The sequence below is a fragment of the Gopherus evgoodei genome, chromosome 24 (genome assembly GCF_007399415.2).
Source record: "Gopherus evgoodei ecotype Sinaloan lineage chromosome 24, rGopEvg1_v1.p, whole genome shotgun sequence".
Classification (NCBI taxonomy): domain Eukaryota; kingdom Metazoa; phylum Chordata; order Testudines; family Testudinidae; genus Gopherus; species Gopherus evgoodei.
Window position 1 is genome coordinate 1,433,234 of NC_044345.1, and position 24,879 is coordinate 1,458,112.

A 24,879-nucleotide genomic window follows, 5' to 3' on the forward strand; every position below is an offset into this window, starting at 1 on the left:
ATGTCCCGGCGGAGCGGGGGGCCGGGGCTGCAGAGCGGCGCGAACCGGCCGCTGTCCCCGGTGCTGAAGCGGCTGCGCCGGCCCCTGCGCGGCTCTGTCCCGGGTGCTGGAGGCGGCGGAGCGCGGGCGGGTCCGGGCGCTGCTCAGCCCCCGGCTGCCTGCGCCGCCCCCGTGCGCCGCCCCCTGCGCGCTGCAGCCGCTCGCGTCCCCCCGCCCCCCCGCGCTGCGCTGCGCTGCGCTGCCCGGGCCGGCGGCTCCCAGCGCCCGGCGGCTGCGGCGGGGCGGGGACCGGGGCTGCGGAGCGAGCGCCCCGGGAGCCGCGCCGAGCAGCCATGGAGCGAGCGGCCCCGGCTGGCAGGGGGCTGAGCTCACGGGGGTGCGCCTGTGAGAGAGAGAGCGAGCAGTGTGTGTGTGTGTGTGTGTGTGTGTGTGTGTGTGTGTGTGTGTGTGCGCGTGTGTGTGTGTGTGAGAGCGAGCGAGCGAGCAGTGTGTCTCTGTGTGTGTGTGTGAGAGAGCGAGCGAGCAGTGTGTGTGTGTGTGTGTGTGTGAGAGAGAGAGAGCGAGCGAGAGAGCGAGCAGTGTGTGTGTGTGTGTGAGAGAGAGAGAGAGCGAGCAGTGTGTGTGTGTGTGTGTGTGTGTGTGTGTGTGTGTGAGAGAGAGAGAGAGCGAGCAGTGTGTGTGTGTGTGTGTGTGTGTGAGAGAGAGAGAGCGAGCGAGCAGTGTGTGTGTGTGTGTGTGTGTGTGTGTATGTGAGAGCGAGCGAGCAGTGTGTGTGTGTGTGTGTGTGAGAGAGCGAGCGAGCAGTGTGTGTGTGTGTGTGTGAGAGAGAGAGAGAGCAGTGTGTGTGTGTGTGAGAGAGAGCGAGCAGTGTGTGTGTGTGTGTGTGTGTGTGTGTGAGAGAGAGAGCGAGCAGTGTGTGTGTGTGTGTGTGAGAGAGAGAGAGAGCAGTGTGTGTGTGTGTGAGAGAGAGCGAGAGAGCACTGTGTGTGTGACTGTGTGAGTGTGAGAGAGAGCGAGAGAGAGCACTGTGTGAGTGAGTGTGTGTGTGTGTGAGAGAGAGAGAGAGAGGGCACTGTGTGTGTGAGTGTGTGTGTGTGAGAGAGCGAGCAGTGTGTGTGTGTGTGTGAGAGAGAGAGCGAGCAGTGTGTGTGTGTGTGTGTGTGTGTGAGAGAGAGCGAGCGAGCAGTGTGTGTGTGTGTGTGTGTGTGTGAGAGAGAGAGCGAGCGAGCAGTGTGTGTGTGTGTGTGTGTGTGTATGTGAGAGCGAGCGAGCAGTGTGTGTGTGTGTGTGTGTGTGAGAGAGAGAGCGAGCGAGCAGTGTGTGTGTGTGTGTGAGAGAGAGAGAGAGAGCAGTGTGTGTGTGTGTGAGAGAGAGCGAGAGAGCACTGTGTGTGTGACTGTGTGTGTGTGAGAGAGAGAGAGAGAGGGCACTGTGTGTGTGAGTGTGTGTGTGTGAGAGAGAGAGCAGTGTCTGTGTGTGTGTGTGTGTGTGTGTGTGATCACTGTATCTGTGCATTTGTGTGTGTGTGATCACTGTGTGTGTGTGCACACGCACCAATGTGGTCACTGTGTGTGTTTGTGCATATAATCACTGTGTATGTGTGAGAGAGAAAGCAAGCGATCACTGCGTGTGTCTGATCACTGTATGTGTCAATGGGTCACTGTGGGGGTGTGTGATCACTCTATGCATGTGATCACTGCATGGGGAGTGCATACAATCACTATGTGTGTGATTGCTGAGCTTGTGGGTGTGCATATGAGTGTGTATGGGGGGGCATGCATCCTCGTAATCGCTAATCCTGCCCTGAACTCTGCTAAATCAGTGTCGCCCTTTCTCCCATTGCTCTGTGACCTCGTTTTAGCATGTGCAATGGCACGGCTGGGGGATGGGATGTCACCCCCACACACACTCCGCGTAGCACCAAGCGTGTTGGTGGCAGTGGCTAGAGGCCATGTGACCTGCCATCCTGCTGACATACAGCTGGGTACAGAGAGGGCCTTTCAGGGCTTGGCTACGCTGGAGAGTTGCAGCGCTGGTGGTGGCTTTACAGCGCTGCAACTTACTCACCGTCCACACTTGCAAGGCACATACAGCGCTGTATCTCCCTGGCTGCAGCGCTGGCTGTACTCCTGCTCTGCCTAGGGTATTGCAGCGCTGGTGACGCAGCGCTGCTCTGCCCGTGTGGCCACCAAAAGCGCTGTAATTGGCCTCCAGAGGTATTCGGAGGTATCCCAGAATGCCTGTTCAGCCACTCCCAACAGCGCTGCAAATGCTGCAAATGTGGCCACACTGCAGCGCTGGTAGCAGTGTGGCCACACTGCAGCGCTTGCCCTACACAGCTGTTCGAAGACAGCTGTAACTCCCAGCGCTGTACAGCTGCAAGTGTAGCCATACCCTATGTCTAGCAGATGAAGGCAGAACAATCCAATGGCTGGAAGCTGGAGCTGGCCGAATTCAGGTGCAGTTGTGTACCAGGGAGGGCGATTGGCCAGTTTTCAGCCCAAGGGCCAGGGGGATTCTCTGTCATTGACAGGTTTAAATCGAGCTGGTCTGTTTTCCCACACGATAAGTCTTAGCACAGGTCCAGTGTTCGGCCTCGAGGCACAGTTAATTCAGGGGAGCCCTGCAGCCTGAGCTATACAGGAGGTCAGATCTGGTGGTCACAGATGGCCCTGCGGCAGTAGAACCTCTGGCTGCAGCTGGACACCCCTGCCTTTCTCTTCCCGTGTCACATGGGTGCAAGGGGACTGGCCACCTGGCTCCTCCATGGCTGGAAACTAGCTGAGCCCCACTGACTCCAGAGGAGTTCTGCTGTTCTGCTCCTGGTGCAGACTGCCCAAGGAGCCAGTGACTGTATTATCTCTGGGTCTGGGCATGGGGAAAAGGGCTGCTGTGCCAGGAGAGGCTCAAGCTTTGGGCTGGGACATGAAAGGCAGGTTCTGACTGCTCCATGCTAAAAATCCTTTATAATAATAGGAGATATACCAATCTCCTAGAACTGGAAGGGACCTTGAAAGGTCATCAAGTCCAGCTCCCTGCCTTCACTAGCAGGACCAATTTTTGCCCCAGATCCCTAAGTGGCCCCCTCAAGGATTGAACTCACAACCCTGGGTTTAGCAGGCCAATGCTCAAACCACTGATGCTTTGCACAAGAGTTGGGTGTAAACCCCAGTGTCCTGGATAAACTCCAACCAGAGCAGCAGCTTCCCACCTCCCTGAAAGCCCAGGTAGCCTCACTTGCTCATATTCTAAACTGCTATGCAGTGTGTCTGTTAAACAGCTACCACACCCCACCCCAGAGGCAGCTGCAATTCAGGGGATAGTGAAGCTATATAACACAGGCCCTGGTGCTGTGGGATGTGTGGCTCAAAGACGCTATTTCAGATTGTGAGTCCTCTGCCTCTCTTCTGTCACTACGGCACCCAGCCCAGCGAGGTCCTGGTGCGAATGGGCATTTGGGTGCTACCACAATACAGGTATTCACAGCAGAGACCTGGCAGAACTCTGTGAATGTTCTTGGAGTGAAGAGCCCTGGCCCCTGGTCCTTTTGGGAATGGGGCTGGATTTCGGACTGACAGGACTGTGTGACCCCAGAGAGAAAGTGACCCTCCAAGCTCCTTCCTGGCAGAGGTGCCACCCTAGACTGCAAAGGCAGCTGCTTCCACTGCAGCTTCTCCCCTCCCCAGCTCCCACTGCCGAAGGCAGGTCGCAGCTGGCCAGGGTAAGATTCTCCTGCTCTGCCCTGTCCATGCTATTAGTTACTGGACTGTTTTTCCTCCCATGGCTCTGACTTTCCTCCCCCATCCCTGCTGCCCGCAGTGGAATCCTGGCTCCTTTCCCGCAAAGCCTGGCTACGTCTTTTTCTCTTTTCAGACCCTTTCGGCTCCTAGAAGTGTTAGCCGTGGCGTCCTTCTCAGACCCGTTTCTATCACGTCGCACCCACCCGTCAGCTGCGCGGACACCAAGTGAGAGACCGTCCCTGCCCCAAGGAGCCAAGACAGACGAAGAAAGGGTCGTATCCGCATTCTGCTCCTTTCCTCCAGTCCAGCCCCCCCGGCTGCACGAGGGGCCATCTGAGCTGGGAACGGGGGTGCTGGGTGTGGTGCAGTGACTCGGGGCAGCATCTTTGAAAGGAGCGAGGCCTGTCCCCGGAACGGGACAGCCACAGGCAGCGCCGCTCTGCGCTGCGTGCTCAGAGAGTCGAGGTGAGACAATGAGGCAGGCGCCAGGAGAGGCTGGCTCAGTGATGTGTGATCCCTGGGCTCCAAACTCCCTGTCTCCTGTGGATAAAGGGAGCGAGGGGCCCTTGGAGAGGCCAACCCCTGGAGAGCTGCCCAGGCCTGGGGAGGGGTGACACAGGCAAGGCCCCAGATAATGTGGGGAGTCACATGCCTGGGCAGACGCAGCTACTCCCCTCCCTGCAGACCCAACCGACAGAAGCTGGTGCTGACGTCTTTCCTCCCCAGCACTGCTTCTGCCTCTGAACATGCTGATTCCCCTCCGAACGGAGAAAAGCAGGACCCTGCTGGTCCCCTCAGGGCTGTGGGACTGGGACCTCCCTCCTGGTGGCTGCCAGGCTCCTGCTCCTGATGGAGCTTGGCACCCTCCTGCCAGCTGGCCCCATCACTGCCTCCGAGGCGCTGCTCAGTCACCCAGTGCTCAGCTCCCTGGAGCTGCAGCATCACGCATGTGACTGCAGATCCCACTTGGCATCAGGGGGCAGGGTGATAAATGATGGGTAAGACAGTGCTTGGCATGTCTGGCTGGGCCGTGCCCACTAGGCTACCTTTCCAGCAGGACCCTCCTAGCTGCACCTCCTCAGGCTCCCCCACGTCCCCCTGGCCATGCATTGCACCCGGCCTAGCACCTCTGGCTGGTGCTCTCCTGTCCCGGGGGCTCCACCCCCCCGACCATGCGTCTGTCTGTCCCCTGCCTCAGGGGCTCCCCCCCTCGGTCATGCGTCTGTCTGTCCCCTGCCCCAGGGCTCCACCCCCTTGGCTGTGCATCTGTCTGTCCCCTGCCTGGGGCTCCCCCACGGCCATGTGTCCATCTGTCCCCTACCCTGGGGCTCCCTGCTCCAGCTGTGCATCCATCTGTCCCCTGCCCCTGGGCTCTCTCCCCCGGCCATGCGTCTGTCTGTCCCCTGCCCCAGGGCTCCCCCCCTCCCCTCAGCCATGCATCCATCTGTCCCCTCTGTCTGAGCTCCTCATGAAGCAGCCCCTGGTGTTGAAGGATGGTGCAAGGGCCTGGAGGGGTTGGGGGAAGAACAAAAGGGGCATAAGCAGCTCAGAGCCACATGACATAGGATGGTGAGGCCTAGTGGATAGACCAGGCAAGGGGGTGTGTGAGAAGGGAGTGGGAGGCAGGACTCCTGGGTTCCATTTGCAGTTCTGCCATGGACAGGCTCAGGGCCTTAGAAGGAAGTCCCGGCCCGTCTGTGTGAGTTTCCCGATGTGTAGGATGATGCCGCCCCAGGGAGTCGGGGCTGCCTCCATTAATGTGTGTAAAGGGCTAGGAGCTGGCTGCAGGATGGGGATGGGCAGGGCACTGTGGCGGGTGCACCCTGGGGAGGTGAGTGAGCAGGGCGCTGTTCTCAGGGGCAGAGCTGGGATTGTTTCCCCTCTGCCCTTCTACCTGGGCTCAGGCCTTCTGAATCCCCAACGGAGCCGGAGGCAGCTCCCCCACAGCCATGCCAGGCCTGCCCGTTTCCCTACCGGAGATGCAGGAGAGCAAGGGGGGCAGGGCTCCTGAGGGGCCTGGAGAAGCCCTGTCTACCCCGTGCCCCGGGGCCGGGAGCAGCATTGGTCCCTACTACAGTCTATTGTCCCGGGCCCTGGTCTAGTTTTAAACCTCCTCAGTGAGGGGGCTCCCAGCCCTGCCCCAAGGTCGGTGGAAGCTCATTCAGCCACAGGCTCCATCCCCGGGGGCCTGGAGCCGGAGCCCACGTCTGCACTGTAGCTGCTGCAGCAGCGGCCTGGCCAGGGAGGGGTTCCCTTTGTGCCATGGGGGAAGCAGCATCACATGCATGTGCCAGGTTGCCACGTGCCAGCCAGTGCAGTTAAGCGCTGGGAGCAGCCAGTGGGATCATCTCCCTCCTGCGGCTCCCGGCCCCACGAGGTGGGGAAGGGCCCAGGCCAGGCGGCAGGGACTGGTCCGCCCAGTCTGTGCCAGGAGCCTGGGCTATAAGTGATAGCAACAGGCCTCCAGCATGTCTCTGTGGCTGGTCACGAGCCCTTCCCCATGGCCTCGAAGCCGCCAGTCTCAGCACCAGGCCTCCACCCTCCCCCTGCTGCCTGTGCTGCAAGCAGGGTCCCTTGAACACAGAAACTCCATTACCGCACCCAGCAGCTCCCACGACCTTTCTCTGCACAGACAAGGTCAGAGTCTGACTGGCTCCCCCCAGCCACCAGCCAAACGCCTCTTCCTCTCCCTCTCTGGGCATATCTAGCTCCGCGTCTCGTCTCCCCCCCCGCCCCCGCCAGCCTTTCACACTGGCAGGCCAGGCCCCTCATCACAGAGACTGGGCACTAGGCAATGTGAGAGAGAACCAAGAAGAGGAGCAGGGCTAGGGGACGCAGCCACCCCCGCCCGTCCCAGGCAATGGCACCTGCTCAGGCTGGTGGGAGAGTGTTGCCCTCGGCCAGGTGAGGCAGGAGCCGTCCAAGCTGGGCAATACCCACGTGGCAGAGCAAGGCCCCCATCTCTCTGCACTGAGGTGCAGCTGCTGGATGGCCAGGCTGGTGGGAGGCAGGGACACTGAATGCAGCCCCAGCACCTGGGCATCAGCTTCTGCCTGTCCTGGCCGGCACTCGCAGCAGAGCCTCGGGAACGCGAGACCTACCATGGGACTGGGTCACACTCAAGGCCTGCTGCCCGCTGGTGGAAATGCCCCACACTGCCCCCTGTGCACTGGGGAGAGTAGGAGGATGGTGGACACAGGTGTGATTTACCTGCCTGGGCATGTCTGGGTTACATGCGGGGGCTGGTAGGGCTCCGTGTGGAGGAAGCCCAGGGCTGGGATAGCAGTACTGATGCATTGCCCGTAAGGACATGGCCAACCAAGCAGAAAGCTGTCAGTTCACAGGGTGGACCTGCCCTGGCCTCTACCCGTCTCTGCCCCCCGACACTTCCTGCATGTCAAGGTGGAGCGTGACTGAACAGGACTGGTCCTGCAGGGACGACACACCCTCTTCCAGCTGCAGACTTGCCCTGTCCACTCCCAGCAGAGGCCATGGCGGGTCTGCACTCAGTCCTAACCCTGCTGTAGTGGGGTGGGGCCTATCCCCAAAGCCACCCTCCCTCCATTCCCCTGATCATTCCCCAGTGGGAGACAGAGGGGGCTGCCAGCAGCTCATGTTGCCATGGGGTGACATAACTGGCATCCCATGGCTGGTAGTGGGAAGCTGCCCTAGCCCACACAGAGACGTGGGTACTGCAGCACCAGGCGCCTCGGACGCTACCCCGAGAGGTGCCCCAGGCTGGCTCTTCCCAGCATGTCTCTGTCAATTCCACTCCAGCTTCCAATGACCTTTCCAGACACCATTTGCCTGCGGCAAATGCTGACTCATGGTTGCAACTCTGGAAGCCGGGGCCCTCCCTGAGCCAAGCCCAGTGGCGGGTGCTGGTTTCCAAGGCCAGGAGTGAGTCCTGTTCGTCTGCGTGTTCAGCCAAGCACACGTGACATGCCATGGAGAGGATGGGAAGGTGACAGCTGAGCCCACCTGACTGGTGGGGGGGGGAGACCTCCAGTTGAATCGCTTCAGCATCATTTCTGTGCCCCTCCCCCTCCACTGGGGCTGTAAGGTGCCTTTACACTGCAAAGGAAAACCCACGGTGCCAAGTCTCAGAGCCCGGTCAATGGACTAAGGCTCACGGGGCTCGAACTGCGGGGCTAAAAATATCTGCGTCAAGGCTTGGGCTGCAGCCTGGGGTCTGAGATGCACTGCTGCAAGGGTGGGTTTTGGCACCATCGTGGCCCTGCTCCTGCCTGTGTTCATCATCCCTGGTTGGGCCTCAGAACCTCTCGACCCAAGTCAGCCAGGGATCAAGAACATACGTGATGGCTGGGTGGCTCACTGCTCCTAATCCCAGAGGATGGAGAAGGCTCCCAGAGGGTCAGTGCGGGCAAGCGGTGGCCCCCGTTCTACATCAGCCCAGATTCCTGTTGTGCATGGTGGAGGGGGGGAGAACAGGAAGCAGGTGCTGCTCACTGAACAGGAGCAGGGGGAGAATGGTGGTGTGTTTTGCTGCAAGACCTGCCTGTGTCCAGCCAGGCAGCAAATGCCCGTCAGAACAATCCTGCTTGCAGAGTGACAGCAGCTGTCAGCAGCACCCGTTCCAGGCAGCAGGAGATGAGCTGCTCGCCTCTGAATTTTCCACTAGGCTGGAGCCTGGGGGACTTTGCACAACAACTTTGCCCTGGAAATTTGGCAGCTCCAAGGGCAGCACAGTGGTTCAGATACCCTCCCCACACAAAGGGGGGCAAGGGCAAGGAGAACCCTAGGAAGCAGGGAGCTGAAAGCAATTCTGGAGCATCACTGCCACTGCCTAATGGCCTCAGGGCCCTGACTCAGCACTGCTGCCCTGACACTGCACACGGGAGAGGAAGGTGGGTCTGGAACACGATGCAGCATCATTTCAAGTCATGCACTTGAGCTGGGCTTTCAGGGCAGAGCTCATCCTCAGAGTAACCCTCCAGGTGAGCAGGAGTGTTGTAAGCAAGACACGAGACGTGATTCTTCCCCTCTACTCCATGCCAATAAGGCCTCAACAGGAGTCCCAGGTCCAGTTCTGGGCACCACGCTGCGCCAAAGCAGTGGATAAACTGAGAGCAGGGGCTTGGACTAGCCCCCTCCTGAGGTCCCTGCCACCCCTGAGAGTCTGTGGTTCTAGGAAGAGAGCAGCAACGTGTCTTAAAGCTGCAGCAAACAGGACGGGTGAGGAACACTTGAGAACCTCGGCGTGTTCCGCCCGGCGGGAGAAGCGGGGGCGTTACTCGTTCAGCACGTGAGAGGCGTTATAAGGAGGGTGGCAATGACCGTCCCCCCGAACCGCCCAGCGCAAAGGGAGGTTCAGGCGAGACCTCGGGAAACACGTCCCTGCAGGGGCGGCGAGGCGGAGAACGGGGGAGGCTGTGACCCGCGGCCAGTCCCGCCCCCTTAGCTGCTGTGCGCGGCGCTGCGGGTCTGTGACCCGCACTGGCCCCGCCCCCCAGCACGTGCTCGGGGCTGGTGAGCAGCCGCCATGGGAGGCCCGGGGGGGGGGGTCACGTGGCTGCGAGGCGCCCTCCGGCCGGGCCCGCGGGGGAGGAGCCGGGCGATGCACAGTCACCGCCCCCCCCTTTGCGGGTCCCCAGGATCCTCTGCGCCTGCGCTGGGAGTTAACCAAGGCGTAGAGCAGGGACCACTTCCGGCCAGGGTGCACAGATGGGAGAGCTCACTTCCGGTCCCCTGTGAGTTGGATCTTTGCGTCACTTCCTATGCCAGAATGAGGCGCCAAACGTCATTTCCTCTGCGGCTGCAGCACCTCCCAGCGACTGGTGTGTAGGGAAGGGGCCACTTCCGGTGGCTGTAGCCCGCCTCCTGCGCGCGGGCCGGTGGGAAGGGGAGGGGTCACTTCCGGGTAGCGGGGCCCGTCCCGGCCGCCATCTTGGGCCGGCTCCTGGCGCTGAGGCGGGGTCGGCGGGGCCCGGGGCCGTCGGCGGCGGCGGAGCGGGTCCCTCCATGGGAAGATGCAGCGGGCGGGGGCGGAGGAGGCGGCGGGGTCGCAGGCGGCGGCGGGGCCCGGGCGGAGCGGGGGCGGCGCGGCCTCCCCCGGGCGGCTCCTGAGGCGGGAGCTGCGGCTGCTCGAGTCCATCTTCCACCGGGGCCACGAGCGGTTCCGCATCGGCAGCGCCTGCCCCGACGAGATCAGCTGCGAGTTCGTGCCGGGGCCGGGGGCCCGCGCCGGGGGGTCCGGGAGCCGGGGGCCGCCGCCGGGGCCCGTCCGCATCCACTGCAACATCACGGTGAGGGCGGGGGGCCGGGCTGTAGCTGCCGCGTGGGGCTGGGCCGGGGGGGGGCGGTTACCGGTTACCAGCTTCCCCTTCGCACGGGCTGCGCCCCCCCCCCGGCGCCAAACCGAACTGCGCAGCGCCGAGCGCAGAGCCAGGCCAGCTCCTTCGGGCTCGCACCCTGGGCCTAAAGCCGCCGCGTAGCCCTTGCCCTGTCTGTGCGGCTCCTCCCAGCCCTGTGGCGTGAGCCCGGTCACTTGCCCTCGCCTCTGAGAGGCGCTGCCACAGGTCGCATTGGGGTGTTCTGCAGCGTAGGGGCAGTTAATCTGAGGTGTGATTATTGCTAGTTGATCACCTCTGAGAGGCAAAGGTCAGTCCCGCCTGCTCTGCCTCCTTGCTGTGAACCCCGGGAAGTACAGGGCGGTGCTGGAGTGCTCAGAGGAGACCCTGTCTCCAGGGCTGTATTCATCCTCACTAAAATGAGAATTATAATCTGTTCCCCTAAGGACCAGCTCATGTAGCTCATTCCAGTTGAAGCTTCCTATCCTGCACCTGCTCAGTCGCTGGGATGAGCAAGAATGGGCATTGAAAACTAAATGACCCATCTTAGCCCCTTTTCAACATGGAGGTAGCTGCTCTGAAATGCAAATGCCTTCACACTTCCCCAAAACGTGCTGCTGGGTTTCTGGGCAGAGAGGAGCTAGAGCAGGGGCAATACATGGAGGGAGAGATGTGCATGGTGTTCCTGTGAATAAATCTCTCAGATCAGGTGGGATTAGCTCCTGGATTAGACCCTGAAGTGTCTGCCCTTTAGACATTCAGCTGAAGGAACTGCTGTATGCAGACTCCACCTCAGCTGGGGCTTGTCTGATGTGAGGTTAAAGCACTAAAGGTGCTCCTCAAACCTTGGCTGCATGTTCATTTCCAGTAGCTAGTGGCACAAAGCTGCCTCAGGATGCTGTAACCCACTTCAGATGTTATGCTGCGTAAGGTGAAGTGGGTTCACAGATGAACTGTTCCAACCATTGTCTCTGTGGTGCTAGGAATATCGTTCAGAACCCCAGATGCCACCCCTAATTTTGACCTTGTCCACTGGGAGGAATTTGGATTATGGCAGACTTGGGCCTGGTGCCAGTTGTGGTTTGCAGCCTACTCTATGGTGTTGAGTGAAATTCCTCAGGTGGGCACCAGATAACCCAGTCTGTCTTGCCATCTCCTGAAACATCAGCATCCTGCTTCAGAGCTTCTGCTCTTTGCTTTCACGGGGAGGATGGCAGCAGGACTGCACTGCACACACAGAAGCCAGAAGGTCACTGGGCATAACTTTGAAATGGTAAACTGCAGTCTAGAGCAGCCTGCAGTGCCGTGCGCATAGCCCTTGGTGCAGAGTGCAAGTTGGGTTGGTGTGTAAACAGGGTCTGACTGCAGGCTTGCCTCGTATTGGTGCAGTCTCTGATTGGATTGCTCCGGAGAGTGCAAGAGAAGGATAGTGTTGACCTGTTGTGACTGGACAGTTGCAGAAGTTAAACTGGCCAAGGTAATTCTTGGGTTTGTCTCTCTTCTGGGGGTCCAAGTGGGAATTCAGCTGGGTAGAACTGTGTGCATGTCTTTGCCCCCACAGGGTTTCCATTATCATTCTGTTTCTCAGGACACATAACGTCCTGAACTAAATGTTTGCAGCAAAACCTCTCTGCTCCCCATCCTGGCACAAGATCTCTGCTCAGGATGTTTGCATGCAGCTCAGAATGAGGATTTTTTGTTGAAAACACTGTTTTGGCTGTGTTTGAAATGAAACATCAAATAAGGACTTGATCTTTCTGGTGCACGTGAGACTCCTGGCTCTGTGTGTGCTGGATTTTTCAGGACTCGGTTATGGATAAATAGCAAAGGCTGAGAGCTCCCTTTCAGGGAGCAGTTGAGCATGTGCAGTAAGAACGTTAGCAGGCTGCAGGGGGGTTTGGAGCTGCGGGGCCATGTGCTGCAGCAGCCTCATTGACACAGACACATTTCTTGTGCCTCGGTGTTGGGGCCTGCTCAGGTAGGGTAGGTTATAGGCTGGGGAGCAGCTTGTCTTGAGGAGAAGCTACATTCTCCACTCCTTTGCCCAGGGGCCTATTTCCATGATGTGAGTTCAGGATGATTTTCCAGAGGGCTTGTTTAAAAAGAAGATACATTACCAAGTGCTGTCAGCAGAATGCAGGGCAGGGAGGGCCTGCCCTTAAGGGGCTGACAGGCACTGGGCTGCGTAGGACGGGAGTGCAGGATTTCATTCACTCTCTGTAGGCAGTAATGTGAAGTGACATAGACTTTGCACCTTTCTTTCTCTCGCCTCCCCATCTGGCAGAGAGCTTGTGGGTTGGAGGGAGTGTAGCAGCACAGATTGATGCCATCAGAGCAATTGTTTGTTTTGCCTCCATCCGGGATTAGTCTGGAGGGTGGAGTGCCTTTGCTTGGACGCTGTCCTGCTGAGCTGTGTGTTGGGGGGGCGGGGGTTGGAAAGGAAGAGACAGGACTGCAGCTTGCTGCCCCGGTCAGAGGGATGCTCACTCTGACACCCTAGGCTGGGTGGGGTTGAGGTGCACTCTGTAACAATGGCCCAAACATCACCGTTTCCCCTGTTCTCTAGGAGTCTTACCCAGCTGTTCCCCCAATCTGGTCTGTGGAGTCCGATGATCCAAACCTGGCAGCTATCCTGGAGCGGCTGGTGGAAATCAAGAAAGGAAATACATTGGTGAGGTGACAAGGTGTGGGGAAGGGCTGGACGGGGAGAACTTGAAGAGTACAAGTCCCGTCTGGTCTGTGGTTCTCTAGTGTTCTGCCTGGGGTGATTGTAAAGGGGTTTGGAGAGTCAAGCTGAGCAGTTCAGGCCTGTCCAGCTAGTGAGTCTCCCTATGCTCTTCCCTTACGTGGGATGTGGCTTGGTTGCTGGTTGCAGCCTGCAGTCGTGTTGGCAAACGGCCTGCCCTGGTGCTGTGCAGAAGCTGCGTTCAGCAAAGAGCTTCTCCCATGACCTCCCCAGGTATCTGAGTTGCATGCAGTGGGGAGAAGTGTGCTGCCAGGGGCTGCGTAGGCTGCACTCGACTGCTGGGGATTCTGTGCCTTTTTCTAACACTGCTTGTCTGTCTCCTTCCTGGGCAGCTTTTGCAGCACCTGAAGCGGATAATCTCCGACCTGTGCAAACTCTACAACCTTCCCCAGCACCCAGATGTCGAGATGTTGGACCAGCCTCTGCCAGCAGAACAAGTAACAGACCTAAGACAAGCTGCTCTGACCTTGACCTGGGGGAAAAGCCTGCTGAGAAGATAGCTTTTGTGCAGCTTTGTACTGCAATGACCCTTCTCCCATGTGCCCAGTCAGGGGGATCTGGGGGTGCCCTCCAAAGGGGTCTGTTTTCCAGGATTGTGGCTTTGGTTGCTCTCCTGGAGCATGGCAGATGGACCAGTACCTGGTTTTGCCCTAGTGCTCTACATCGTGTGCACCTCTTGTAACATACAGAGAGGGCAGTGCACTGCATGGGTCCTTTTCTCACCCAGTCTCTGGAATTGAATGTGGGTGTGTTTCGCTTCCCTGCCTGAGACAAGTACGTTACCTTAGCAATACTGGCCAGGTGGCCTGTGCAGTGCTAGTACAGCCCCAGCTTGGTTGTCTGCCCTCTGTGGGTATGTATGCCAGTGTGTCAGATGTTGCCCACTGGGCTTTCTCTGATTACTGCCCCAACTTAACCCTTCACCTGTGAGGCAGCCATTCTAGAAGGAACAGCCTGTAAAAAGTTTCTGGCTTCACTTGAATTTTGAGCTGGATGCTCAGGGTCAGTCCTTATCCAAGCTTCCCTTGAAGCGTTGTAGGGGATTCCGAGGGCTCCACTTGCTGTTAATGAGGTACAGAATTGCATAGGCCCCTGCTCCAGAGCACCGGTCAGTGAGCTTTGCCTGGTGGCAGCTTCCTAGCTGAGGTGCCGCTTGTCAGCACAGACTGTCTGGGCAGCGGTCACTCGGCTGGCTAGCTCCTCCCTGCAGAATGGCAGCGACTCCACAGGGGCCGTTCTGATCCTTGTCTCTGTCCTGCTCCCGTAGAGCACCCAGGAAGAGGTGTCCTCAGAGGATGAAGATGAGGAGATGCCAGAGGTAAGAGCAGGGGGGAGCAGGAGAAGTTCACACTGTATCCGGCCGTGGGGTGGGGTGGGGAGAGCACTGCAGTGAAGTGTGTCAGGAAAGGAGCTGAGGCAGATTAGCCCAAGCAGCAGTTGTCAGATTCAAACCTGGCTTGTTTCTTTTCAAAGCACGAGCAGCTCCTTATACTGACGAGGTTGGGATCCGTCACTGAGCATGTTTGCTCGGCCCTGACGGAATCATCGGGTCTGCTTTACTGAGAGCCTTAAGGAAATGATACTGCTGCTGTCCTCTGCATTTGGTTGATATAAGAGGCCTGTGTTATCAAGACTTGCCACTGCCGGGTGGGTGGGAAGGAATTGTGAGCTGGGAATGGAATCCTTTGGCTTGCTGCTTTGTCTGTTTGTACTGCAGTTCTCCAGGGCCTGAAATTTACCAGCTAAGCTCTTTGATCTCCTTGGCATGGAGTTTTGAGTTGCCATTGCTGGCATGGAAATCGCATAGTGGAAATCTGACTCTTGGAGAGAGAGGATTAGGCAGGCTTGCAAAGTGCGCAAGCAAGACACTTGGCCAGGCGGTGAGAGGCGGCCATATTTCACTGCAGGCTGGTAAGGACTCAGCTTTGCTGTAACTCCTGTGGGCTTCAGCTGTTGGTTTTCAGGGGGATGGAATAAACCTGACTCTCCATGGTGATGTTTCCTAAAATGCCTCTGGCTAGGATATGGATGTGCAAGGTTCATACAGCTTTTCACAACCATTCCGGCAGTCACAGGCCCTATACAATTAGTGGGGGTGTGCAGTGTAGGGATTATAGTGAAGATGAGACACTGTTGGATCAGGGATAGGCTCGTCCCCTGAGAGAGGATGTTGTGCATTAACCTAATACTGGAGGTCACATACAGTACATGTAAACTCACCCACTTTCCCAGCCTGCCTGCGATGTCTACACTTGCCCACGGTACACTGAGCTGGACCTGTCGGTGGTGAATGGACCCTTGAGAACTGGGTGCTTACTAGCAGTAACTAGAGTCCCATGTTTTTTACAAAGGTGAAATAACATAAAATGAAGAACCTCACCCTGCAGTTCGGCTCCATCCCACAAGGCTGGGCCCATCTCCTCACTCCAGGCATTGCAGCTGTGTTCAGGGTTGCAGTGATGTTGAGGTCTGGCCCAGCCACCGTTCTATTGTGACAATGCGGGGTGGCCGGGCCAAATTTGAGTAGTGGTGCTATGACCCCGTCACAACATTGCTTTCTCAAATCTGGCCTGGCCACTGCTGTCACCCCTTCACCCGCTGTCCAGTCCGGAGTGATGCTGTGACTCTTGTGCCTGGTCGTGGTGCCTGGAGTGGGGAACTGGGCCCAGTCCTGTGGGACAGGAACCACCCCTGTGGGGTGAGTGCAGGTCAGACTCACTCTCAGGCCTCTGAGCCCCTGGGGCAGGACTAGACCCCAGGGGAAGAGTGGGTGGAAATGGATAAAATGCAATGAAAAAATCATTTCACGTGGTCCTAGCGATAACAGACTAGTCCAGCTGTGTCTCAGGACTGAACTCTGACACCTCCAAAATGACTCCTGATCCTGGGCCCTGTGTCTTCCATCAGTGTGCTGTGGCCAGGATCACTGTAGCCTGCTGTGCAGGTTAATCCTGTTTGGAGGGTTTCCTAGGCAAAGCCCTTCCCAGAACGCATTGTTTCTCTGGAATAGCAGCAGGTGCCCTGGAGAGCGGGGACAGCAAGGTGCTCCCTCGCAGAGGTTTGAAACTCCATCAGGTTCTGCACATAGCGAGGTGGTTGGTGGAGTCGGCATTTAGCTTTGTATGGAGTGACACAGCATCTCTCCTGAGTGACAGTAGCCGTGTGCTGGGTGTAACGCAGCATGTTGCTGCGCTGGCGAATGGGGCTTCTGACCATGCTCCGTGAGGGCTGAGGAGCCAGCATGCTTGAAACACTATCCACATAGAGCCCGTGTCCCACTCAGCAACCTTCTCTGGCCAGCTGACTGGAGGGAGGGAAGGGGGCTGCAGAGCTGGGGGTGATCTGAAAGACCCTCCAAAAGTACCCTGAAATATGGTACTACTTCCAGAGAAAAGGGCCCTGAGCCGCTCTGGGTTTCACATATACAAAGGCCCTGGGAATCTGCCCTGGGTCCCTTCCACGCTCTTGGTGACCAGAATGTTTGTCTCCAAGCATTGAGACAGCTCCGTTTGCTTTCCACCTTCACAAGCAAAGGCTCAACAGAGCTACCGAGCCTTCCGGCTCTGTGAGGCATGTTGGGGAATGTACACAAGGGGACAGTGGCTAATTACAAGAAGAGCTGGACTTGGCAGCTGAGAAGCTGGTGAACCAGCAGCTGTATGTGCCCACTTTCAACGTGGAAAGAAATATGCAGTGGGGAGCAGAGTGAAGAGCTGAGGGAGCTCACTTGGGGTCCACTCAGAAACCTGCTTAACTTTGGGGCTGGGTTTCCTCTTTCAGATATCTGCAGCCACCGCCAAGGGGGTCCTCTGATGGAGTAAGGGAGCAGGGACAGAGTTGGGGAGGGGAAGAAGCAGGATGGCTGGTTGATGGGGAGCTGTTGGATACACAGTGAGATTCTCATGTGGCAGCAGAGCCACTTTGGAGGCTAGTAATGACTGGACGTGGGATTTCACTGTAGAATGAGCTGCAGCCAGTTTCCGGGGTGAGGGCTGGAGGTGTGGGAGTGACAGCAGCTACAGAGCCTCAGTATTTCTCTTACTCTGGAGATGAGAATTTCTCGGAGTCCCATTGTTGAAATCAGAGGGTGAGTTTGCATGTGTGTTCCAGGGACAGACTGCGTCCGGTCTGGGATCCTCGGGCATTCGCTAGAGGCAAAGACTCATCTTTACTCAAGCTTGCCCAAGTGCAGCACCAGCTTGGAGCTGGAGCAGTGCACGGGTGTCAGTAGCTGTATGGCTTCAGGGCGGTGGAGTTTGCAGCTCCTCGCTGCTCGTTACCCACTTGTCCTGGCGGTGGAGCATTGCAGGTGGGCTGGGGGCCATTCCGCAGTTTGCTTCCCTCTTCCTGATCTCCAGAGGAGTGAAGTGCAAGCGGTGCGCTGGACCCAGCTCGCTGCCCAGGTACTGGAATTTCCCATCCCATAGTTCAGACTTGACTTCCCTCTGCCCCACACTGGCTTCTGACACCACGAGGCCACCAGGATTTTGTGACATCTTTGCACATGTTGGGAAAGGAGTTGCTGAGAATTTCCACCGAGGGAGACTGGGAGCCCGGAATGCTCCCCAGAGCCTGCCCTGGGTATCGTAGGTTCTGTAAAACTGCAGCTGCTCAGAGCAGTGGGGAGTGGAGCTGCGTGTCTGGTGTGAGATCCTTCTTCTTCCTGCCCAGGACACTGAGGACTTGGATCACTATGAGATGAAAGAGGAGGAGCCAGTCGACGGGAAGAAGACGGAGGATGACGGCATCGGGAAGGAAAACCTGGCCATCTTAGAGAAAATCAAACAGAACCAGAGGCAAGATTACTTAAATGTACGTGTCACTAGGAGGGGGGCGGGGCTGGGGAGCAGAGGGGCTGAGGGATACCCTGTGTTGCTGCCGCACTGCTTGGCAGAGCGGTGCCTGAGTCCCTGTCAGTCCCCATCTGCTGCAATGTTCTAGCTCCTCGGGTGACTCCTGTTTCCATGGAGGGATCTGCATTTGCTCAGTTGCTCACGACGCTTGTAGTCTGCATAGCTGCACGTGCCCAGTAGCTCTGTAGCAAACGTGCTGTCTCCAGAGAAGGATGCAGGGAGAATCCTGGAGAGTCCAAGTGAAGACCACCGACCTTGGGTGGCTTATCCAAAGGAATTTGGTTCGCTTACCTCTAATGCTGCCGGAAGCAAGTGCAGCTGCTTCTCCCTCCCCTTGCTGGAATCCAGGCCCCCTGCTCCAGTACAGCTGAGCGGGAGCTCTGCCCTGCACAGCACCAGGAGGTTGGACCCTTCCTGGACTCCTCTGTTCTTGCTGGGATACAGTTGGTGTCTTGGGGCAACGCAGTCTTGCCATGGGGCTGGGCTTGTCTTCGCTGAGCTGATCTCGGGCTCGCCGCCTGCCTCCTAACCCAGAGGATCTGAATGTCTGGGCAGGGGTGGCTGCTCCCTGGAAAACTGCAGATCTTGCAGTGCAGAGGAGAGGGCGGCAGTGCATGGCACGAATCCACCTTGGCCAAATCTCCCAGGGCAGGAGTTCTGGCTCAGGCCTTGACCGTAGTGAGACCAGTGTAACAATGTGATTGCCTCCCCGTCCCTCTTCCCAACCCCTCGCAGGGCGCAGTGTCTGGCTCTGTACAGGCCACCGACCGGCTCATGAAGGAGCTCAGGGATATTTACCGATCACCAAGTTTCAAGGGCGGTAAGTGGTGACTCGCTCTGGGCCTGGAGGAGTGCTGGGGGGGCCCTTCCCTAATCTGACTGCTTGTGTGTCATGGTTGTGTCAGCCTATACCTAATGGCCAGGGAGAGCTGATCTGTTGAGCAGGCCACTTCCCTTCCCTATGTCCTAATGGAATGGGCTCCCTAGAGCCATGTTGGGGGTTCAGAGGAGTTGGAGGCGCTGGACCAGTGATATCACTGTCCGTGTTAGAGGGGAGCAAGGAGCCTGTGCTGAGGGAGGGCCTCTGAGTTGGTAGTTGCTTCCGTGAAGTCTCTAGCTGGTGCAATGGCCCTTTCACCGTGCGAATTGGTGGCGGCAGGGGAGTGACTGTCCCCTGCCCCTAAGCCCCAGACTCTGGGGAGGGGCAGTCAGTTGCCGGTGCCCCGTGAGGACAGCCTGCCTAGACAAGGGCGCTTCCTGCGCGGTGCGGATCCATGCCAGGCTGAGCTCATGCTTTCTCCCAGAGGGCTGCTGCTCAGATCCTTGTCTGAACAGCGGCTGCCGTCTCCGGTGGCCTGACGTGTCCTTTCTCTGCTCTGCAGGAAACTATGCAGTTGAACTAGTGAGTGACAGCCTGTACGATTGGAACGTCAAACTCCTGAAGTAGGTGGCCTGGCTCAGCTTTGTGGACAGGGCTTGGGGTGGCTGGGCCCTGGTACATAGAGTGTGTGTAGGGAGAGAGGAGATGATGCTTGGCAGACCTGGGCTGTGCTCCAGACTCTGCCACTGAGACTCGCATGCCCTGCCCAGTCTGTGCCTCGGTTTCCCCTATGCTTCGAGGGAGCTGTTTGCTGTTTCTGGAGCTTTTGCATGGGTGCACCCTCCCCTTCCGCCCTCCAGATGCAGTCTAGGGCCAGGCATGCGTCCCTTGGAAGCTGCCAGCTCTCGCGCCATGCTCATGCGGTGGGGTCCTTCCCTCTCCTCCCCAGTGCATGATCCCGCTCGTGCCTGGGGAGCGAGGGGTTGGGCTGCGAACCTGAATTCCATAGTGGTTGTGTTCCAGCCAGCAGGCTTGGGTCAGCCAGGTGCGATTGCCCTGGGCTCCCATAGCAGTGCAGAGTGCTTCCTGCCCTGGGCTCTGACCCCACGGCCCTTCCTTGCAGGGTGGATGAGGACAGCGCTTTGCACAACGATCTCCAGATCCTCAAAGAGAAGGAAGGGATCGACTTCATCCTCCTGAACTTCTGCTTTAAAGTAAGGCCTGCAGCCCTGGTCCCTTCCCGCCCCACTCTGCCCTGCTCTGGTTCTCAACAGCCCTGGGTCTCTCTCTCTCCTTGCAGGATAACTTCCCTTTCGACCCACCGTTTGTAAGGGTTGTGTCCCCTGTGCTCTCGGGGGGGTAAGTGATCGTTCAGATTAGTGCGCTTGCCACCACATGCTTTGACCACGGCAGTCCCTTGTCCCGTATCGAGGGAGCTGCCGCAGGGGTGCGGTTAGGCCTCCCCATTAGCAGCGAGGCTGGTGGTTCCTCTGGGCTTGTCTGGGAGGTAGGGATGGATAGTCCCTGTATCTCTTTGGTCCAAGTCCCCTCTCGGGGTCTGCCAAGAGCGGTTGAGGTGACGCTCTGATGACTCCACTCGAGTAGGTCAGTGGTCATCTCCCTGGTGTGGTGTTTGCTATTTGTGAATGAAGGCGCTAGAGGGGGAAGGTGACTGTGGCCTTTCCCAGGGGAGTGCAGGGCCCAGGCATGGGGGTGTGACTGTGGAGGGGATGGAGATGAAAGGTGCTGGAGCCCTGCTCAGCTGCTGTCTTTGTAGCAGCTGACTGGGGATGTCTCTGTAGAACTGTGATCTCCCTTAGAGGGGGAGCAGTGATTAGTTACCTCAGGCTCTGGAGGGGGAAGGGACTGGGCATTGCTGCAGGAGATGGGTATGACTGTCCTCTTCCCTCCCCAGGTATGTTCTGGGGGGAGGTGCCATCTGCATGGAGCTGCTTACAAAGCAGGTGAGTGTCTCATCTCCAGCCTAGGCGGCTGCATTGCAGGAAGGCCTGTGAGCAGCACTGGTGCCGGGAGCCCTGCAAGTGTCTGAAAATCCTGCCACTAGCGTTAACGTTCCCACACAGCTCTGACCCCTGGCGTTATTGGGCTTCCCTGGCCTGTACAGTGCTGCTGCCTTTACTTGGGGGGAGGGAGAAAACATTTGCTTACAGGATATGGCAAAATGTTCAGTTGGTGGGCAACAGTGCTAGGCTGCAGGGCGAGTCCACCATAGCCCGGCGCGTTGTTCTCAAGCCGGGGGGGGGGCGGAGCAGAGCACTTGAAGATTGCGAGGCGATGAAAGTTTCACCACAGTCTTAAGCAAAGCAAATCTCTCCTCTCCCCCCCCCCCCTTGTTAGTGTCCCAGCAGCCTCGGAGAACACACCCCAGTTCTCTAGGGCTAGCATCATTCTTCTTCTCACTTGTATAGCCCAGGGTGAAAAGGGTCATGAAACTGTCCCCCTCTGAACAAGAGGTGACCAGCCTGCAGCCCAAGGGTGGGCGGGCTGCTGATCCTCCAATAGCTGCACCCCAGCACTGCTGATGGGGTCCACCTGGACCCCTCAGCAGAGCCCAGCTGAGAGAAGCCAGCTCCCGCCAGCCAGGACAGGACTGGCTACTGCCTTCTCTTGGCCGTTGCCCAGCCACCGGGATGGCAGGTTCCTGCCACTCACTGTTTCCCCTTGTTTGCAGGGCTGGAGCAGTGCCTATTCTATTGAATCAGTGATAATGCAGATCAGTGCCACGCTGGTGAAAGGGAAAGCAAGGGTGCAGTTTGGAGCCAATAAAGTAAGCCCCTGGCCTGGGGGAGCGGACTGCATGTTTCAGCATCATCTACTCTGTGGGTGCAGGTTAAAGCCACGATTCCCAGGTGCCTTACATACTTGGGAGCTGCTGTTTCCTTGGCTGACGCGATGCATCAAATGCCAGCAGTGCGCTTTGTCCGGGGCTGTGGGATGGAGACAGGAATCCCAGCGCGAGGCCCCTTGCTGTCGTGCTACGCATCTGCATCTCAGCACCCTCGGAAAGGGTGATGGGGCTCGGGATGATGTGCTGCATTCTCGTTAGCTCTAGAGTGGGGGCTGGCGACCCTGTGCAGATGGGATAAGGCGCAAGCTGCCTGCCCCCATCAGCTCTGATCGTTGCATCTTTAGGTTCTGGTGCCAGAAATGGGTGTAAAGTGACTTGGGGTGGGACATGGGCCATGGTGCTGGCCCAGTGCAGCTGGTTAACTGATGCCTGTTCAGTAGTGCACTGACCCGACTGTCCCTCTGGCTTCCCCTGCAGAATCAGTACAGCCTGACGCGAGCACAGCAGTCCTACAAGTCCCTGGTGCAGATTCATGAGAAGAATGGTAAGGCCCCCACTGGGGCGTGGGGTGTGTGTGTGTCTGTCCTTCCCATGGGGCTCCTGCACGGGGCACAGCAGAACAGACAGCTTGTTGAACCTGCCTGTGCCCACTTCAGAATCGCTGCTTGAGAGCAGTGTGACTGAGTGGGCTGCACCCAGTGTGTGTCTGGTGAAATGCCCTGGTCCCAGTTCCTGCGTGGACCTTGCTGCAAAGCTGCCTCTCTTGACATGTGGGACGGACCCTTAGCTCACTGCAGAAAGAGACCGAATGTACGTGTGTGTCCTGCAAGGCCTCTGTAGTGGCTGCTAAGCAGGATGTCTGGCCTTGTTAATGTTCCTGTGCCTGGCTCACGCTGTCTGACTCCATAAGGCTTTACCCATCTTAGCCATGTGGAAGCTAGAGCTGGGGCGGGGCAGAGCAGCACTGCGTATAACAAACCCAGCTGGACTGAGAACGTGCTCTCTGAAGAAGTGCAGCAGCTCAAGGGAGCTGAATGTCCAATACCTCACTGGGCCTGAGACCAAGATGAGCTGCTACCTACACGGTGTTCTCCTGTTTGATGAAACTATCCCTCTCTTCCTCCTTGGCTTCCCAAATTCAGGTGCACTGGGCATATTACGGGGTGGGTTAAATTTGTCCTGTCAGTGCTGGTCCCCAGCTAATGAAACCGTGTGACACTCCAAGCTCATGCTGCCAGCTGAAAACAGCTCTGCTGGCACAGTGAGAGCTGGGCGCTGCTTGGCCTGGCTGTCCTGGTCCGGCAGAGCTACATCAGGTATGGGCTGTGGAGAGCTGACCTGCTCAAGAGGGAGAGTATCTTCCTGCCCTGTGCGTGCAGCGTGCATCCCTTGCAGTGCTTCAGGAAGCTGCAGGATGGGCAGAACCTACAGTCAAGGCATGGGAGGGGGAAGGAGAGACTATCCTCCCCGTCTGCCATCCCAGAGCTGCATGGTCTCATGTGAGGCACTTGTCATGTGGCAGGTTGCTGGAGTCTGGTGGGACTGTTCTGGGGAGTGTAGCTGTAGTACTGGGCTGAGACTTGTCCCTCCCATGGAGTCTTTGCTCTTGTTGCAGGCTGGTACACGCCGCCCAAGGAAGATGGCTAGCATTGCCAGTTGGCTACTGTGGAATGCTGTCCTTGGCCCATAAAATGCCCTGTGGCTCCCTCCTGGGATGTGATAGCTCTGCCTGTTCGCAGGACAGTGACAGCTGTTATAAACTCGACGGGAAAAACTGTGTAAGCAGTTGGACTGACATGAAACTCTTGCTGGACCCTCGCTAGCAGGCGTCCTTATTAAAACAACTCTTGAGCCTCTTGTATCGCTGGAAACTTTCGACTCCGCTCCAGTCTAGAGCATCCTCCTCACCTATGCTACGGATTTAATTTATTTTCTTATTTCATGTACACTGCTTTTTTTGGTTACAGTGTATGATGGATGTGTATGGAAAATGTATCTTTGGAGAAAAATTACAGTTTGTTAATTTGCAGATGCTGGTCTGACTCTTTTTTTTCTGAAGTTACAGCTGAGTTCTACACTGCGAGCGCAGCGTACCGCTCTGAGCCCCAGGCCAAACTGTCTTGGTGTGGCCCCTGGCCAGCTGTGTGTGGCGGAGGGAGTGTTTCCTCAACTGCCCATTCTTATGGATGGCCAAAGTGTGCTGAGATCCCCCAGGAGACCTGACTGGGAAAGTCCGGTACGCAAACAACGTCTTTGAACACCTGAATTCCATGCTGTAAGGGAGAGGTGGTTAGCTTGCTAATCTGCAAAATCAAGAACAGATTTTCCTTCAAGAAACCACAAAGTTTCTCACTTCTGGAGAACAGATACAGATTATAGCTACTTGATGCTGTGCTCATCCTGCTGGGGGTGAGCAGTTTGTATGTTTTTGGGGGTGGGGGCTGTCAGCTGCTGGGGGGGCTGTCAGAAGCACTACACCTGCTCGCATGTGAGAAGTTGCCCAGCTCTGTAACTTGTTCTGGTTTTGTCTCTGCCAGGGCTGCTGCTCAGTAAGACACGGGTGAGCAAAGCTCCTCTCATTCAGGGAGGCAGCAGGTTCTGCACTAAACTAGCTAACAGCTGGGCCAGTTGTTCTGTGCTCCCTGTAAATGTAACAGATCATCTCTACCTTCTAACTGAGTGAGGCAGGATTACAGGCTGAGTGGAGGATGGGCTGAAAGGGCAACCCTGTTTCTGCCCCTGCAAATCCTAGGAGTGCTGATGAACTGATTATGGCAGCTGGAATCTGTCCTGTCCTGTCCTCTCTGACTCCATTTCAAAAGAGGTTTACGACTCTGCCTGTTTTACCTTTGCTGGAAGTTAACTATGTGAACTCAGCGCCCTAGAACTGCTGAGTACAGCTGGGCTCCTGGGCCTGGAATCCTGAGCGTGCACCATGATGTGAACCTTCTGGCTATGGGCTATGAGACCAGCACCTCAGGGAGGGCAGATCATCCCACAGCTGCCTCCTCTGAGCTTCCTTCCTTCCTGAAGCAGCTGCTGCTGGCAGCTCACTGTGGTAGATGGCCCATGGGTCTCATCCAATGGGGTAAACTGTCCCTTGCTGCTCAGGCACCAGGGAAGAGGAGGTGTGATGGACTGAGTCCTCCCTGCTCATCCTCTTGTTCACTTCCTGTTCCCATCTTCCATCCCTTAAACTTGGCATTTAGATTGTCAGTATCTGATGTTAGAGCTGCTCTTGTCCGGGCCCATCAGTGTGTGGCTACATCACTCGTGCCCTAAAGCCAGACTGTCGGTATGAACTTACTCTAATAGATGCTGCTAGAACTCAAAGGCACGCAGAAGCTGCCCGTTATCTTACCCAGCAGCCCTTCTACTTTTCACTGTCAGCTGTGCATCAGTGCTCTGGAATTGCAGGGGCTGTTTCACTGCCTGCTTGCTTGTAGGCTAGTTGTGTTCACTAAATAAAGGAAGCAGAGTATCACTCAGGAGGGTCCGTGCTGTTTTCCTTAATAATTTTAGGGGAGTTCCCCTCAGACTGAAACCTGCTTCACAAGTCCCCTCCCCCCCTTGAACAATGGTAAAATACTCTGCTGAAGG

At 57.4% G+C, this 24,879-nt stretch overlaps 1 protein-coding gene across 5 annotated transcripts; it reads left to right on the forward strand.

Annotated features, from left to right (window-relative positions):
• The first annotated feature begins 9,715 nt into the window (after positions 1 to 9,715).
• Positions 9,716 to 24,767, forward strand: UBE2Q1 (ubiquitin conjugating enzyme E2 Q1). 5 transcript variants are annotated; one of them, XM_030542342.1, is made up of 13 exons: positions 9,716 to 10,006; positions 12,618 to 12,722; positions 13,130 to 13,234; positions 14,065 to 14,115; positions 17,469 to 17,609; positions 18,386 to 18,470; positions 19,033 to 19,093; positions 19,594 to 19,684; positions 19,771 to 19,829; positions 20,386 to 20,434; positions 21,163 to 21,258; positions 21,757 to 21,823; positions 23,339 to 24,767. In XM_030542342.1, the coding sequence occupies exons 1-13, from the start codon at positions 9,731 to 9,733 to the stop codon at positions 23,500 to 23,502; spliced, it is 1,350 nt and encodes a 449-aa protein (XP_030398202.1). In that variant the 5' UTR covers positions 9,716 to 9,730; the 3' UTR covers positions 23,503 to 24,767. The 5 variants fall into 5 exon arrangements, with proteins under 5 accessions (XP_030398202.1, XP_030398205.1, XP_030398203.1 ...); XM_030542345.1 differs by lacking the exon at positions 23,339 to 24,767 and adding an exon at positions 22,895 to 23,308; XM_030542343.1 differs by lacking the exon at positions 23,339 to 24,767 and adding an exon at positions 22,190 to 22,888.
• Positions 24,768 to 24,879: the final 112 nt, after the last annotated feature.